At 43.4% G+C, this 15,055-nt stretch overlaps 1 protein-coding gene across 5 annotated transcripts in view; it reads left to right on the forward strand.

The window, feature by feature from the left end:
- Positions 1 to 15,055, forward strand: part of ZNF41 (zinc finger protein 41) — a 71,323-nt gene that overhangs the window by 17,461 nt on the left and 38,807 nt on the right. Inside the window, exon 1 of one of the 5 annotated variants that reach the window (XM_027607347.2) lies at positions 13,551 to 13,680. The exons of 1 other annotated variant lie outside the window; for it this stretch is intronic. Coding sequence is in view for 1 of the 4 variants with exons in the window: in XM_035725795.1 (XP_035581688.1) it covers positions 14,464 to 14,478 (15 nt within the window). In the remaining 3 variants the exon portion in view is untranslated. Of the gene's footprint in view, positions 1 to 13,550; positions 13,681 to 14,144; positions 14,351 to 14,377; positions 14,479 to 15,055 lie in introns of those variants that run through there. 3 more of the 5 variants (XM_035725792.1, XM_035725791.1, XM_035725795.1) reach the window with 3 other exon arrangements.

A 15,055-nucleotide genomic window follows, 5' to 3' on the forward strand; every position in this document is an offset into this window, starting at 1 on the left:
CCTGAAGGACCAAGAGCAGTCCGGGGATCTTCTAGCAAGCCAACTGGCCTGTGGTTGGATTTATGGTCTTCAAATTCCAGGGGTAGCTTTCACGGGGGGGGGGTGGAGAATGGCAGCTCAGTTACTGTTTAATACTGTAGGTCACTCCGTAGCCACCCAGACCCCGGGATCTTGTCATATCCCCATCCCTTTTTCTTTTTCCTAAGCAACGCTGGAGCAATATTTCAGTGAGTCAGGTTGTTCAACTCAGTCCCACGACTGCCAGCACATCCGATAATTTGCTGCAAGGACTCATGGGACTTAGGATATAGTGGTATCCACACTAAGGTTTATAACAGGCAATAAATACATGATAGAATCCGCAAGGGAAAACAACACAGGAGGATGCCACGCACAGACTTCCTTACTGTCTCCCTCCCACCAGGGGTCACATACAGCTTGTGGTTCCCCCGGCAACAAAAATGCAGCAATACACGTTTCTGCGAGGAGAAGCCCATTAGACAGAGACTCAGTGTCCAAGGATTTTATTGGGACTTAGTCACTAGGCACCCTCTGCATAGCACGTACCAATATTCCAGATCCCCAGCACAAAAGCAGATGTTTGGCATAAACCACACCCTTGGCACAATCTAGGCATAATGAGCCACCCTTATCAGTCAGGGAACCGTGGGAACCCTCCCGAAATCCAAGTTCTGAGACTCCAGCAAAGGGCAAACCTTGTGAGCAGATCTTTTGAAGGATAGCAGTCTCAGGCTTGCTAGGTTAACCCCTTTCTGGGACCCATGCTATTCAGTCGCAGGAAAACAATACTAATTCTACCACTACTGACTTGATTATCACAAATAGTTTAAAAACATGAGCATATGCATCCCCATTCTCTCCCAATTTCTTTCCTGGTTGCATTATATCTACGTTACCTGAGCCATGACATACTAAACTCTCCCTTTGAACTGTTATTGAGTCTTACTTAATTCTTAGTTCAGCGCTTACTACCAATCCTTAGGTCAAAGACTCCTGAGCCATTGTGGTTTTCTGAAGCTTTTTCTTTAATAGATTCCTTAGAAAGGACTTATGAGGACAATATTTCTTGAGTTTTTGCATGTTGATAACATTTTGTTGAAAGACAGCTTTTCTTGGTATAAAGTTCTTGGCTCACATTTTCTTTTCTTGTTATTTTAAATGTTACTCCACTTTATCCTAACATAAAGGGCTGCCATTGCACTCTGATGGTGATCTAGTTTTCTTACCCTTATCCATCACTTGCTCTTTTTTTTCCTAGAGGCTCAAAGATTTTTTTCTTTTTTCTTTATTTTAAAGTCCAATCATTTATGAGAGTATGACAGGGTGGTGGTCACTCTGGGTGGATATTCTCAAGTATGTGGTGTGCTCTTTCAAATATTTTTTTTCTGTACCTCCCACCGGCCAGAGACACAAGCCACATGCACGTTAGACAGCTTGAATTTAACCCATGGCTGATATACTGCTCATTTTTTCCAACCTTTTTCCTTCTATATTTCAGTTTGGATGGTTTCTATTCCTATGCCTTCAAATTCACTAATCTTTTCTTCTGCCATGTCTAATCCACTGTTAATGTCATCTGTGCATTTTTCATTTCAAACTTCATATTTTCTTTTCTTTTTTTAAAGATTTTATTTATTTATTTGACAGAGAGAGACACAGCGAGAGAGGGAACACAAGCAGGGGCAGTGGGAGAGGGAGAAGCAGGCTTCCCGCGGAGCAGGGAGCCTGATGCTGGGCTCGATCCCACGACCCCGGGATCATGACCCGAGCCGAAGGCAGACACTTAACGACTGAGCCACCCAGGTCCCCCTCAAACTTCATATTTTCATCTCTAGAAGTTCTATTTGGGCTTTTAAAATCTTCCATGTCTCTACTTAATATGCTTAATCTAGGCTTTTGAACATTTGGAATAGAGTTATAATGACTGTTTATTTTAAAGATTTTATTTATTTATTTGACAGAGAGAGAGACAGCGAGAGAGGGAACACAAGCAGGGGGAGTGGGAGAGGGAGAAGCAGGCTTCCTGCCAAGCAGGGAGCCCAATGCGGGGCTCGATCCCAGGACCCCAGGATCATGACCGGAGCCAAAGGCAGACGCTTAACAACTGAGCCACCCATGTGCCCCTATAATGACTGTTCTAATGTACTTCACTATTGATTCAAAATCTCTATGATTTCTGGGTCGATTCAAATTGATTTATTTTTCTCCAAATTATGTATCATGTGTTCCTGGTTCACTGCATGCCTGGTCATTTTTTACTGGGTGGCAGACATTGTGAATTTTACCTTGCTTAGGGCTGGATATTTTCGTATTCCTATGAATATTGTTAAGCTTTATTCTGGGACACAGTTAACGTATCTGGGAACAGGGACGCCTGGGTGGCTCAGTCGTTAAGCATCTGCCTTTGGCTCAGGTCATGATCCCAGGGTCCTGGGATCCAGCCCTGCATCAGACTCCCTGCTCAGCGGGAGGCCTGCTTCTCCCTCTCCCACTCCCACAGCTTGTGTTCCCTCTCTCACTGTCTCTCTCTCTCTCTCTCTCTCTCTCTCTGTCAAATAAATAAATAAAATCTTTTAAAAACAATGTATCTGAGAACAGTTTGATTCTTCTGGGTCTTGCTTTTAAGCTTTATTGAGCAGGGACAGAGCAGCATTTTGTCTAGGGCTATTTTTGTCCCCACTGCTAGCCTCATAAGTCCTCTACTCACTCCTCTGTAAATTATGATGTTTTCCTCTCTATCCGGTGAGATCAGGAATTCTTGCCAGCCCTCTGTGATTCTCTCTAATCCTTTCTGGTGGTTCTTTACCCAGCCTTGGGTAATTTCCTCACATGCAAGAGCTGAGGAGTACTTAGCTGAAGACTCGAGTGGGACCCTATAGAGCTCTTTTCAACCCTCTGCAGCTCTCTCCTCTCTAGTACCTTGACCTTGACCTCCAGCTGCCTTGGTCTCCTCAGACTCCCAGCTCCATGTCCTTAGCTCATGGAGAGCACCGGGCTCTGCCTGGATTCCCCTCTCAGTGCTGTGACAGGGAAACTCTCCAGGTTGAGGCATTTGCAAGGCTCACTATTCTTTGTTGGCTGATGTCCATCATCTTGAGGACCTTTGTTTCACATATTTTATCATTTTAGTTTTTTCAGGTGGGAGGGTAAATCTGGTCCCTGTTACTCCATCTTGGTGAGAAGCAGAAGAAAGTCTGGTATGCCCTCTCAGTATGTAGGGTTGTTTTATTATTATTATTATTTTTATTACTACTCCAGGAAGTTTTATGGAATTATAGTTTTTAGTATTTGTTTTGTTCCCTTGATCTGGTTTTCTTTTTCAGGGACTCTGATGGTGTATAAATTAGATCTGCTCTTTCTAACTTTGATATTTGTCATTGGTTCTCCAATCTTTTTATTTCTTTTTTTTTTTAAAGTTCCTCCTTGTCACCTTCTTTTTATTTCTCTTAAGCCATCATGTGCTGTGTTTATTTGGTTTGTGTTTCTTGTACTTTAATCTTCTATTCTGAAATGGGTTTTTTTCCTTTTATTCCCAAATATTTCCTGAGAACTATCAAGTCATTTCTGAATTTTTCCAGTACCTATTTTATGTTCTCTTTCATTGTCTTACATTATTTTCTCTCTTTTTTTTAAAGATTTTATTTTCTACACCCAACACAGGGCTCAAACCCACAGCCCTGAGATGAAGAGTCACATGATCCACTGACTGAGCCAGCCAGGTGCTCCCTTACATTATTTTCTTAATGTCTTTTAGCTTGTTCAAAGTAGTTGCTATAGCTTTGATCTGTCCTGTAAGCATGTGTTTCTAGCATGGCTTCATTGTCTCTAAGGATGGTATTCTACCCCTTATTCTTTTATTCTTATAGCGACATTGTATCGGATTTTCCTTCTACATTTTTGTTGCTTTTCTTCATACAAAATTAGTTTTCTTTAACTTTTGGAGGGAGGTGGGGTTCAGGGTAGCTTCTTAAATGTCAGAGCTCCCTCTTCTGTTGTTTTTGCATAGTGCTAAAAATTATGGCAACTTGTTTCTGAGACTTCTTCGCTCTCTTCACCTACTTTTATCTGGACATTCTCTTTCCTTACTGAGGTAGGTTGAATTGTGTCTTCTTAAAAGAAACCCATGTCCTAATCCCTGAAACCTGTGAATGTTACCATAAAAGGACTTTACGGATGTGATTAAGGATTTGAGGTGAAGAGATTATCCTGAATTACCCAGGTGGCCCCTAACTGCAATGGGAAGTGTCTTTGCCCAAGGGAGGCATAGGGAGATCACACGAATAGAAGAGGAGAAAGAAATGTGACTATGTAGGCAGATACTGGAGTGATGGGGCTACAAGCCAAGGAATGCCAGCAGCCACCAGAAGCTGGAAAAAGCAAGGAATGAATTCTCCCTTAGAGCTCCGAGAGGGAGCATGATCCTGCCAGCACCTTGATCTTAGCCCAGAAATACCGATTTGGGACTTCTGGCCTCCAGAACTGTGAGAGAATAAATATCTGTTGTTTTAAGCCACACAGTTTGTGGTAATTTGTCCCAGCTGCCATAGGAAACAGGGTTTGGTACTGGAAGAATGGTGTTACCGTAAGAAATATCTAAAAATGTGAAACTTACTTCAGATTAGGGTAATTGGGTAATAGGTGGAGGCTGGAAGAATGCTAAGGAACAGGACAGAAAAAAAGCCTAGATTGCCTAGAAATAGAAATACAGATGCTGAAGGTGCTGCTGGTGAGGGCTCAGAAGAAGTGAGGAACATGGTAGAAAAGCCTATATTGTCTTAGAGAAGATAGACGATAGATCAGATAGATGATAGATAGATAGAGATTCAACAAAATGTTGGCGTAAATATGAGCATTAAAGTGCTGCTCATGAAGGTTCAGAAGGAAATGTGGAACATGTTGGAAACTGGAGGAAAAGTGATCCTCATTATATCATAACAGGGAGCGTAGCTTAATTGTGTCCTACAGTTATATGGAAAGCAGAGCTTATAAGCAATGAGCTTGGATATTTAGCTGAGATTTTTTTTCCAAGTTTTTATTTAAACTCCAGCTAGTTAACATACAGTGAAATATTAGTTTCAGGTGTAGAATTCAGTGATTCATCACTTACATACAACAGTGTTGTGCTCATCACAACACTTACTCCTTAATCCCCACCACCTATTTCACCCAACCCCTCACCCACCTCCTCCCCTCTGGTAACCATCAGCTTGTCCTCTATAGTTAAGAGTCTGTTTCTTGGTTTGCCTCTCTTTTTTCCCCCATTGTTCATTTTTTTATTTCTTCAATTCCACATGTGCATGAAATCATATGGTATTTGTCTTTCTCTGACTTATTTTGCTTAGCATGATAGTTTCTGGCTCCATCCACATCACTGCAAATGGCATATTTCATTCCTTTTATGGCTGAGTAATATTCCATTTTATATATATATAGATATAGATATAGATATATATAGATATCTTCTTTATCCATTCATTCACCAATGGACTTTTGGACATTTGACAGGTGTGAGGTGATATATCATTGTAGTTTTGATTTGTATTTCCCTAATGATGAGTGATGTCAAGCATCTTTTCATGTGTCTAATAGCCATCTGTATATTTTCTTCGGAAAAATATTTATTCATGTCTTCTGCCCATTTTTAAGTGGATTATTTGTCTTTTGGATGTTGAGTTTTATTAGCTGAGGAAATTTTTAAGCAAAGTGTTGAAGGTGCAGCCTGGTTTCTCCTTGCTGTTTATAGTAAAAAGGGAGAGGAAAGAGGGAAACTGAAGGAAGAACTGATAAGCAAAAAGGAACCAGCGCTTGATGATTTGGGAAATTCTCAGCCCATCCAGATTGCAGAAGGTGCTAAAATTAGGAGATTCACTGTCAGGAAAGCATGTTCTGGAGATGGCGCCAAGTGTTGTGGCCAGACAACCATTTGCTGGTACCGAAGAGATTAAGCATGTGACTCAGGGGTCCCCTCAACCTTCACAGCAGAAACCAGGAGTAGAGATGGGACTAATGAGGAAACACCTGTGGCGGCTCCTCCTCTCTGATGGTATGAATCCCTGTGGCATAGAGAGGAGACCTACAAGGTTGTTGAGAATGTTATATCATCAGAAATACTGCTAGTGTGGACTGAAAGGGACAAAGACAGGATGAAATGAATAAAGGCTGTCAGACTCCTGAAACAGGAAACAGGGTTCTAAAATGACTCAGCTTTGAACACACGTTACCCTTCAAGAAAAAGCATGAATGAGTGGAGTTTTGTGCCAGTAGGGTAGGTCCTTAAGCTATGAAGTGTTATTCTAAGGCCTTAAAGTCTAATGACATCTGCCCTCCTGGATGGCAAAATGGCTGTGACAAAGGCTTTCTATTTTTCTTCTATTTTTCTGTCTTTGGGAATGGGAATGTCAGTAACGGTTATCTTATGCCTGTCCCACCATTGTATTTTGGGAGCTGGTTTTAACTTGTTTTCTTGTTTCACAAGTCCACAGAGTGAGAGGAATTTTGCCCTAGGATGGCATACTAAGAGTCTCACTCATACTTGATTCAGATGATGAGATTTAACACTTCTGAGCTGATGATATTTAGATGAAATTTTGGACTTGAGTTGATGCTGTAATGTGTTGGCCCTTTTGAAGGTAGCATAAATGTATTTTGTGTGCAGGATGGACATCAATATTTGGGGACCAGAGGGTGCACTGTGGTAGGTTGTATAACAACTCCCCAAAGATATCCATGTGTTAACTCCTGGAACTGTGAAAGCTAGATTATTTGGCCAAAAAAAAGACTTTGCAGATGTGAGGGTCCTAAGATAAGGCGTCAAGACCTGTTAAGTTATGGATCTTGAGATAGGGCGAGTACCTTGGATTATCCAGATGGGCCCTAAATGCCATCACAAGTGCTCTTATAAGGCAGAGAGAGACGACATGGACAGAAGAAGAGAAGACAATGTGACCACAGAGGCAGAGATTGAAGTGATGCAGCCACAAGCCAAGGAATGCCCGAAGCCTTGGGAGGGAGCCAAGCTCCGCTGACACCTTGATTTTAGCCTAGTGATGCGGATTCAGAGTTCTTGCCTCCAGAACTGTGAGGGAATAAATTCGTTGTTTTAAGCCACCAAGTTTGAGATAATTTGTTACAGCAGCCATACGAAATGAATGCACTCACTTTCTATTGTCCTAACCTGCTCAATTTTTATTTCACCCCAGCAGTTTCTCTACCATATAATCCCTGTCCTAGAAGAGAGCCCCCAGTGGATCAGTACAGTGAAGGATTAATTCAGCAGGTCTGGAGTATCCAAACCTCGCACATTCCTAAGAAAGTGTTGGCCCTTCCTCAGCTCCTAGGAGACAACTTCTAAGACCTTGGAATATCCTGCCTATTAAGAATATCTTTGTTTGGGGCACCTGGGTGGCTCAGTCGGTTCAGCATCTGCCTTCGGCTCAGGTCATGATCCCAGGGTCCTGAGATCAAGCCCTACATTGGGCTCCCTTGCTCAGTGGGGAGCCTGCTTCTCCCTCTGCCCGTCAAATCCCTCTGCCTGGGTGCACTCTCTCTCTCTCTCTCTCTGACACGTAAATGGATAAAAATCTTTTAAAAACAACAAAACAAAATAAGAGTTCTGTGTTGTTTACTAAAAGAGGCAAAATTAAACAATAGCAAAGGATACATGTCAGGTAAATGCAAGCAGAATAAAAGCAGGTCTGATGATATAATTATCAAGTTAAATTCCATGGCCAAAAGCATTCAACAGATAAAAAGAGATGTTATATGATAATAAAGTCTACATTTGGTGAAGATATAATATGTATAAACCTTTACAAAAACACAAATAATACCCACAAAAATAATAGAGATGAAACAAAACCTTAAAATCATAATTTATAGTGAGAGATTATACCTCTTTCAGAATATGATGAATCAAGTTAACAAAAACAAAGGCAAAAAAGATACGAAAATTATAATCAATAAGCCATATTTAATAAACATAAAGAGAACTTTATATCTTTTGTAAAATACATATGATTTATTTATTTATTTATTTGAGAGAGAGCGCATGCAAGCAGGAGGGAGAGGGAGAGAGAATCTCAAGCAGACTCTGTGCTGAGAGTGGAGCCTGGCACAGGCTTGTTTCCCACGACCCTGAGATCATGACCTGAGCCGAAACCAAGGGTGAGACAATCAACCAACTCTGCCAGCCAGGTAGGCTAAGAACTTTATATCTTACAAGGAGAATATATAATCTTTATTCCTATGTCCTTGCAACATTAAAAAAATTCAATCGTCTAACCTGGCCTCAGAGAAATGATTGATACATTTTTAAAAAGTAAGGCTTTGACAGATCACTTCCTCGGATAAGCTCCAGTAAAAACAGAAATAAATTAAAATGTTACCAAAATATCTTAACCAGTTGGAAATTAAGAAGCCCTTTCCTAAATAAATGGTGATGAAAGGGGTCTATGTTTCATAAACTCTACCAGCCCATAGAGAAAGATGGAAATTTTCCAATTTATTTTATGAAAGAATAACCTTAATGCCCAAACTGAAATATATTGCTCAAAAAAGAAGATAACTTAGAGATAATCTTTCATAAATGTGGATGAAAATTTCTAAATAAAGTATCCACATATCAAATCCAGATGTGTCTCAAGAAAAAAGGGGTGCCTGGGTGGATCAGTTGGTTAAGCATCCAACTGTTGACTTCAGCTCAGGTCATCTCAGGGTTGTGAGATGGAACCCCACCCCTGGGGCTCTCTCTCCCTCTCCCTCTGCTCCCCCCCACCTTCCCTCAGCATGTGCTCTTTCTCTCTCTCTCTAAAAAAAGAAAAAGAAAAAAATACACCATAACCATTAAGATGATTCTAGAAATGCCAGTGTGGTTTAATATTTATAAGTCAATCAACAGAATTCATTACACCAATACTTTAGAAAAGCTACATAATGCTATTGATATTTCAAAAGTATATGATACAATTCAGTAGCCATTATATTAATAATAAAAACTCAAAATAACAATAGAAGGGAACTACTTAAAATTGACAAAACCATTTTCCAAAAATTGCCAGAAAACTTTATACTAAATGGTAAAATGTTTAAATCATTTCCATTAAAATTGGTAACAAGATAGGGATGCTCTCTATCACATGTATTACTCAACGTTATTTTGGAGACAGTATTTCAGCACTGTCCAATACAACTTTCCAGAAATGTTTCATATTTAATGCTATCCAGTAGAGTAACCACTAGCCATATGCAGCTATTGAACATTTTTTTTTAAGATTTTATTTATTTATTCGACAGAGAGAGAACACAAGCAGGGAGAGTGGGAGAGGGAGAAGCAGGCTTCCAGCGGAGCAGGGAGCCCGATGCGGGGCTCGATCCCAGGACCCCGGGATCATGACCTGAGCCGAAGGCAGACGCTCAACGACTGAGCCACCCAGGCGCCCCGCAGCTGTTGAACATTTTAAATGTGGCTAGGTGACTAAGAAACTGAATTTTAATTTATTCGGCTTAAATAAATTTAAATTTATTTGTTTAGGCTTTTTAAGTTTTTTTTTCAGTTTCAGTGAGTTAACATACAGTGTTGTATTAGTTTCAAGTGTACAATATAGTGAGTCAACACTTCCATACATCACCCAGTGCTCATCACAAGTGCCCTCCTCAATCCCCAACACCTATTTCACCCATCCCCCCACCCACCTCCCCTCTGATAACCATCAGTTTGTTCTCTATAATTAAGAGTCTGTTTCTTGGGGCACCTGGTGGCTCAGGGTCCTGGGATCAAGTCACACATCGGGCTCCTTGCTCAGCGGGGAGCCTGCGTCTCCCTCTGCCTGCCGCTCCCCCTGCTTGTGCTCTCTCCCTCTCTGTCAAATAAGTACTAAAATCTTTAAAAAAAAAAAAAAAAAGGGTCGGAGCGCCTGAGTGGCTCAGTCGTTAAGCGTCTGCTTTCGGCTCAGGTCACGATCCCAACCTGGGATCGAGCCCCACTTCCGGCTCCCCACTTGGCAGAGAGTCTGCTTCTCCTTCTCCCACTCCCCCTGCTTGTGTTCCCTTCCTCACTGTCTCTCTCTCTTTGTCAAATAAATAAATAAAATCTTTAAAAAAATAAATTTAATTTAAAAAAGAGTCTGTTTCTTAATAAATTTAAATTTAAATAGCCACATGAGCTTAGTGGCTACTGTACTGAACAGCTAACACAATAAAAAGAATCACACCAAATACTGGATAAATGAGAAAATATTATCTATATCTGATAGGCTGTACAATTAGAAAACTTGAGAGACTATACTAAGAAGCTGCCAGAATTGGTAGATCATTTTGATAAGGGGCTGGATACAAGATAAAATTATAAAAATAGGTTATTTTCTTCCTATACTAACAGTAAGCAGATAGGATCAGCAAACAAGCCTTAACAATGACAACAAAAATGTTGTGAATATCTGAGAACAAATTTAACCAAAAAAGATGATGGACTTCTAAGAAGATGACAAAATGTCATTGCAGTATATAAGACATAATCAAATAGAGACTCATGAATAAAAAGAGACTCATGAAATCCCTAGATACAAAGGCTTATTGTAACAAAAAGCATTGAATCTTCCCAAACTATTATATTAGGGTAATACAGTTCCAATTAGAATCCCAATAGTTTTGTTTTGTTGGGCTTTTGGGGAGGGGCGTGGCATTCATTTTGAAACTTCATTTTAAACTTCAGGGAGTTCTTGGGCGCCTGGGTGGCTCTGTTGGTTAAGCGACTGCCTTCGGCTCAGGTCATGATCCTCGGCTCAGGTCATGATCCTCGAGTCCCGGGATCGAGTCCCATATCGGGCTCCCTGCTCAGCAGGGAGTCTGCTTCTCCCTCTGACCCTCCCCCCTCTCATGCTCTCTCTGTCTCTCATTCTCTCTCTCAAATAAATAAATAAAATCTTTAAAAAAATAAATAAATAAATAAATTCACAAGAAGAGAACTCCTTTGAAATCAGACTACAGAGACACAATCAAGAGTTCAGGTCAAGCAAAACGTATGTGTGGCCTTGTATGACAAAAGTGATATTTAATTCAGTGGATACAGGGCAGTGTGTTCCATAAACAGCCAGCTGACATTGTTGAATTTTACCTGAGCCCTGTGATCCTGGTAAACAGTGAAGGTTGAGAAACCTCCTTATTCTTTCATGTTCTGGAAAACCGCGTACTGCCAGGAATTCCACTTCCCTACATGACTTAGACAGGACTCACGCATGCTCCTGTTGTTTACCTATGACAAGGACAGACACAGAACTTCCAAATTCCCAGTCCTTGCCTCATAAGCATTGATTTAATCAGAACAGAATGCTTGTTAGCCAAATGTCAGTTGAGCGTCTCTCTTTCCCACAGCCTCCTGAACTTGGCTTGTCCCCAAGCCCGAGAAAGCACAAAAAACTGTGGAATGTGCCCTCTCTTCGCAGCCTCCCCTGGGAGGGAATTGACTGACCACAGTGGGCACTTTCCTGTCAGGTCAGGTGCTACTGGCCATTCTGCTAATGCAGCTCCCCTCCCACAGATTCTGCTTATCTTGGCTTGCCTCCTCCTTACCCTATCTATAAAAGAGAAGTCTTTTTCTGTTTGATTATGAGATAATTGCAGATTTCTGAAATGGAAGCTTTCTCCCTATTTGACACAACAAGAACAAAACTTGACCTTGACCTCATACCCTACGCCACAGTAAATTCCAACTAGATTAAAGGTTTAAGTAGAAAAAGATTAAAGCAATAAAAATGAAATAAATGTTAAGACTCTTTTTGGGCAGACGTGGAATGGGGGAGGAGGACCAAGCAAGACAGGAAATACAGAAGCCAGGAAAGAAAGTTTAGACATTTCTGATGAGAGACTACATCTTTCTTTCTTTTTTTTTTTATTTATTTGAGAGAGAGAGAGAAGGAGAGATAGAGAGCACAAGAGGGAAGAGGGTCAGAGGGAGAAGCAGACTCCCCGCTGAGCGGGGAGCCCGATGTGGGACTCGATCCCGGGACTCGATCCCGGGACTCCAGGATCATGACCTGAGCCGAAGGCAGTCGCTTAACCAACTGAGCCACCCAGGCGCCCAAGAGACTACATCTTTCGAAACGCATACTGAAGGACACCTATAAAATGCAAAGGAGAAAAAGAGTTAAGGGGGAAATACTGCAATGCAACTCACAAAGGGTTGATATCCCTAATGCACAAAGGGCTTCTACAAATCTATAAGAAAAAGACAAATCACTCCAATGTAAACTGGACAAAGGATATGAAAATCAGCAGAAGAGAAAATCCAAGTGAAATCAACAAACAGAAAAAGATGCTCTGTTGCAGAAGCAGTCAGGAAAATGCAAATTAAAGCAAGTATTTACTACTGGCCCTCACACTGACAAACATGAAAGACAGTATCAACATCCAGTGCTGAAAAGATTTGCCTCAGTGAACTCTTATTTTGCTGGTGGGGGTAGGCATGTTACAATCTTCTGGGAAAGAGATTTGGCTGTATCCATTTGACAACAAAATACCCTTACCTGAATTTAATAATGAACTTCAAAATATAGGAAGCAAAAATTGACTAGCACAATGAAAACCTGACCTAACAATACAATGGGAGAGTCTCTCACCTCTATCAGGAACTCATGGGGCAAGCAGAAGAAAATCCTCAGGAAGGAAGTACATTTTTTTAAAGGCCCAACTAACAAGCTGGAGCCAATAAACCCATATGTTCAACCCAACAACTGGAAAATACAATCTTTTTAATCAGGAGATGAAACAAGTTTTTGAAAACTGAGCCCGTGCTTGAGCCTTAAGGCAAGTTTCAACAGATTTCAAAGACTCAGCATCATTCAGACAATATTCCCAGACCACAATGCAATTACATGAGAAAACACTAACATCAGATTAACTTTGTGTTTATTTGGGGAAAGGAACATGGTGTCAAGACTTTTCTGCACTCGCTCTAAATTCCTTCTTGGTGTCATTAATTCCGAGAGGAGTAGGTGACAAACTGAGATGAGTCAAATCAAAAACAGCTCCTTTCAATACCTGTGGACCAAAGCCCACCAAACGTGCAGCCGGCGCTCAGCCGCTTTTGTTTCCCTCCCCTACAAAACTCCTCTCCCCTATAAAACTCCCCAAGCTCCAGGAAACGCTGGGCTGGGCTGTTGTCCCTGTTGCAGCAGCCTGAAAAAAGTACCCATTCCCTTTGCCCTGCGAGTCTCGGAGAAGTTCTGCAAGTTGGACAATGGACTTCTAAATAATTCGCGGGTTAAAAGGGGGAAAAAGTTACAAATTAGCATTTGAAACCAAACACTAATGGAAATGAATCAAAACTTGGCTCTTTAGAACTTTAGCCTTAATGCTTTTAGAAGGAAACCAGGAAGGTTGACCACTCGATTTTTAAAAATTGGACGAACTGCCCCACCACTGATATCACGGGCCCCCCAATTAGTCGCTCCACATGATACTTGGTCCCTGGCGCTAAATCACCTCAGCTCCCCGCGCCGAGAGTGGTTAAACTCTCGCTGCGGGCGACTTCCGCTTCCTGGCCTAAATCTGACACGCACTATCCCCCCCCCACCCCGTGGCAACCACCCAGGGTCGGTGACAGTCGAGGAGCCCGGAGGAGCCCGGCGATGCCCTCAGCCGACGCGGGGACAGAGGCGCCGGCAGGTGGGCGCGTCGCGGCGCCCCGGGCCCCGCCGCCGCGCGCCACCCGCGCCCGTCAGGGGCCGTTCCGTTCGCTCTCGACGGGGAGCCAGGGCCGGAGGCCGGGGCGGAGGCCGGGGCGGGGGCGGGGGCGGGCCCGTTTCTGGGCCTGCTGCTTGGAGGAGTCTTCCTAGCAGGGACCGGGCGGCGGGAAGCGGGGCGAGGGGGGGGAGAGGCCTAGCGGCGCGTGAACAAGCCGCGACTCCCCGGGGGATGCGACCCGAGGGCGGGGCCCCTGAGCGCCGGGAAGGCGAGCGGCCGGCCTGCGCCTGGGCGGCCACTGCGCAGAATGCGGCGCGGGCGGGAGAAGTGCCGGCGGCACAGGCCGCGCCCCGGCCCCGTCGGCTCCCGGGAAATCCCGCAGGGCCAGATGGGGCAGGGGACTGCCGGCTCCGCGGCCGAAATGACCACCCTTCCAAGATGGCGACTCCCGTAGAGACACTCCCGAGGGGACAGCCATGTTAGTTGCCTGACAAAGTCACTAAAGAACATTTGAAAGCCCGCCTCTCCACCTCCACGCACACGCGCTAACACAGCGCGAGGGCACCCTGTGGGGTGGCGGGCGGCCGGCCGCTCCCAAGCTGACACTGAGCATGTGCACGGTGAAGTCCAGACACGGAAGAGTCCCTCAGAGGTAGTTTCCACACTTAGGGTTCCGGGACTGGGTTTAACAGAGGCGGCACAGTTGGGCCAGTAAAGCACTGACATGATTATGGGGGTGTGGTGACATGGATTTCGCACTCAGTGATGCTACTCTGTAGGGTGAGTGAGGAGGCTTCTCTGAGGTCACTAAGTAGGAGGGGCGTGGAGTGAATGACAGGGGTTTGGGGTGAGTGATGGGGTCAGTGGGGAAAATAAAATGGGTAGTCTGTGGGATGAGTGATGAGGGTGCTGGGGGGTCTTTAGGGTGAGCGATGAGGAGTCTGTCGGGGAGAGGGGTGAGGATTCTCAGAGGTCACTGATGGGGTCTGCCGAGTAAGTGATTGGAGCTGTGGGATAAGTGGTGGAGGTCTGTGGGGTGAATCATGGGTTAGTGAGGTAAGTGATGAATGATTGGAGTTCAGTGGGTTAGTGGTGAGGGTGTTTGGGGAGTAATGGGTGGTTTGTGGAGTGAATGGTGGAGAGTTTATGGGGTATTGAAGAATCAATGAATGAATGATTCGGACCGTGGGGTGACTGTTGCATGGTCTATGAGGTGCGTGATGGGGTTTATTGAGTGGATGGTCAAGGTTTCTGTGGTGTCAGTCACGCATTTATTTGGGACTGGTTGATGGATGGGCCAGTGGAATCAGATATGCTGCCTCCCGGAGTCAGTGATGGGTGGTCTTAAACCGAGATG

This window comes from Zalophus californianus, chromosome X (genome assembly GCF_009762305.2).
Source record: "Zalophus californianus isolate mZalCal1 chromosome X, mZalCal1.pri.v2, whole genome shotgun sequence".
NCBI lineage: Eukaryota > Metazoa > Chordata > Mammalia > Carnivora > Otariidae > Zalophus > Zalophus californianus.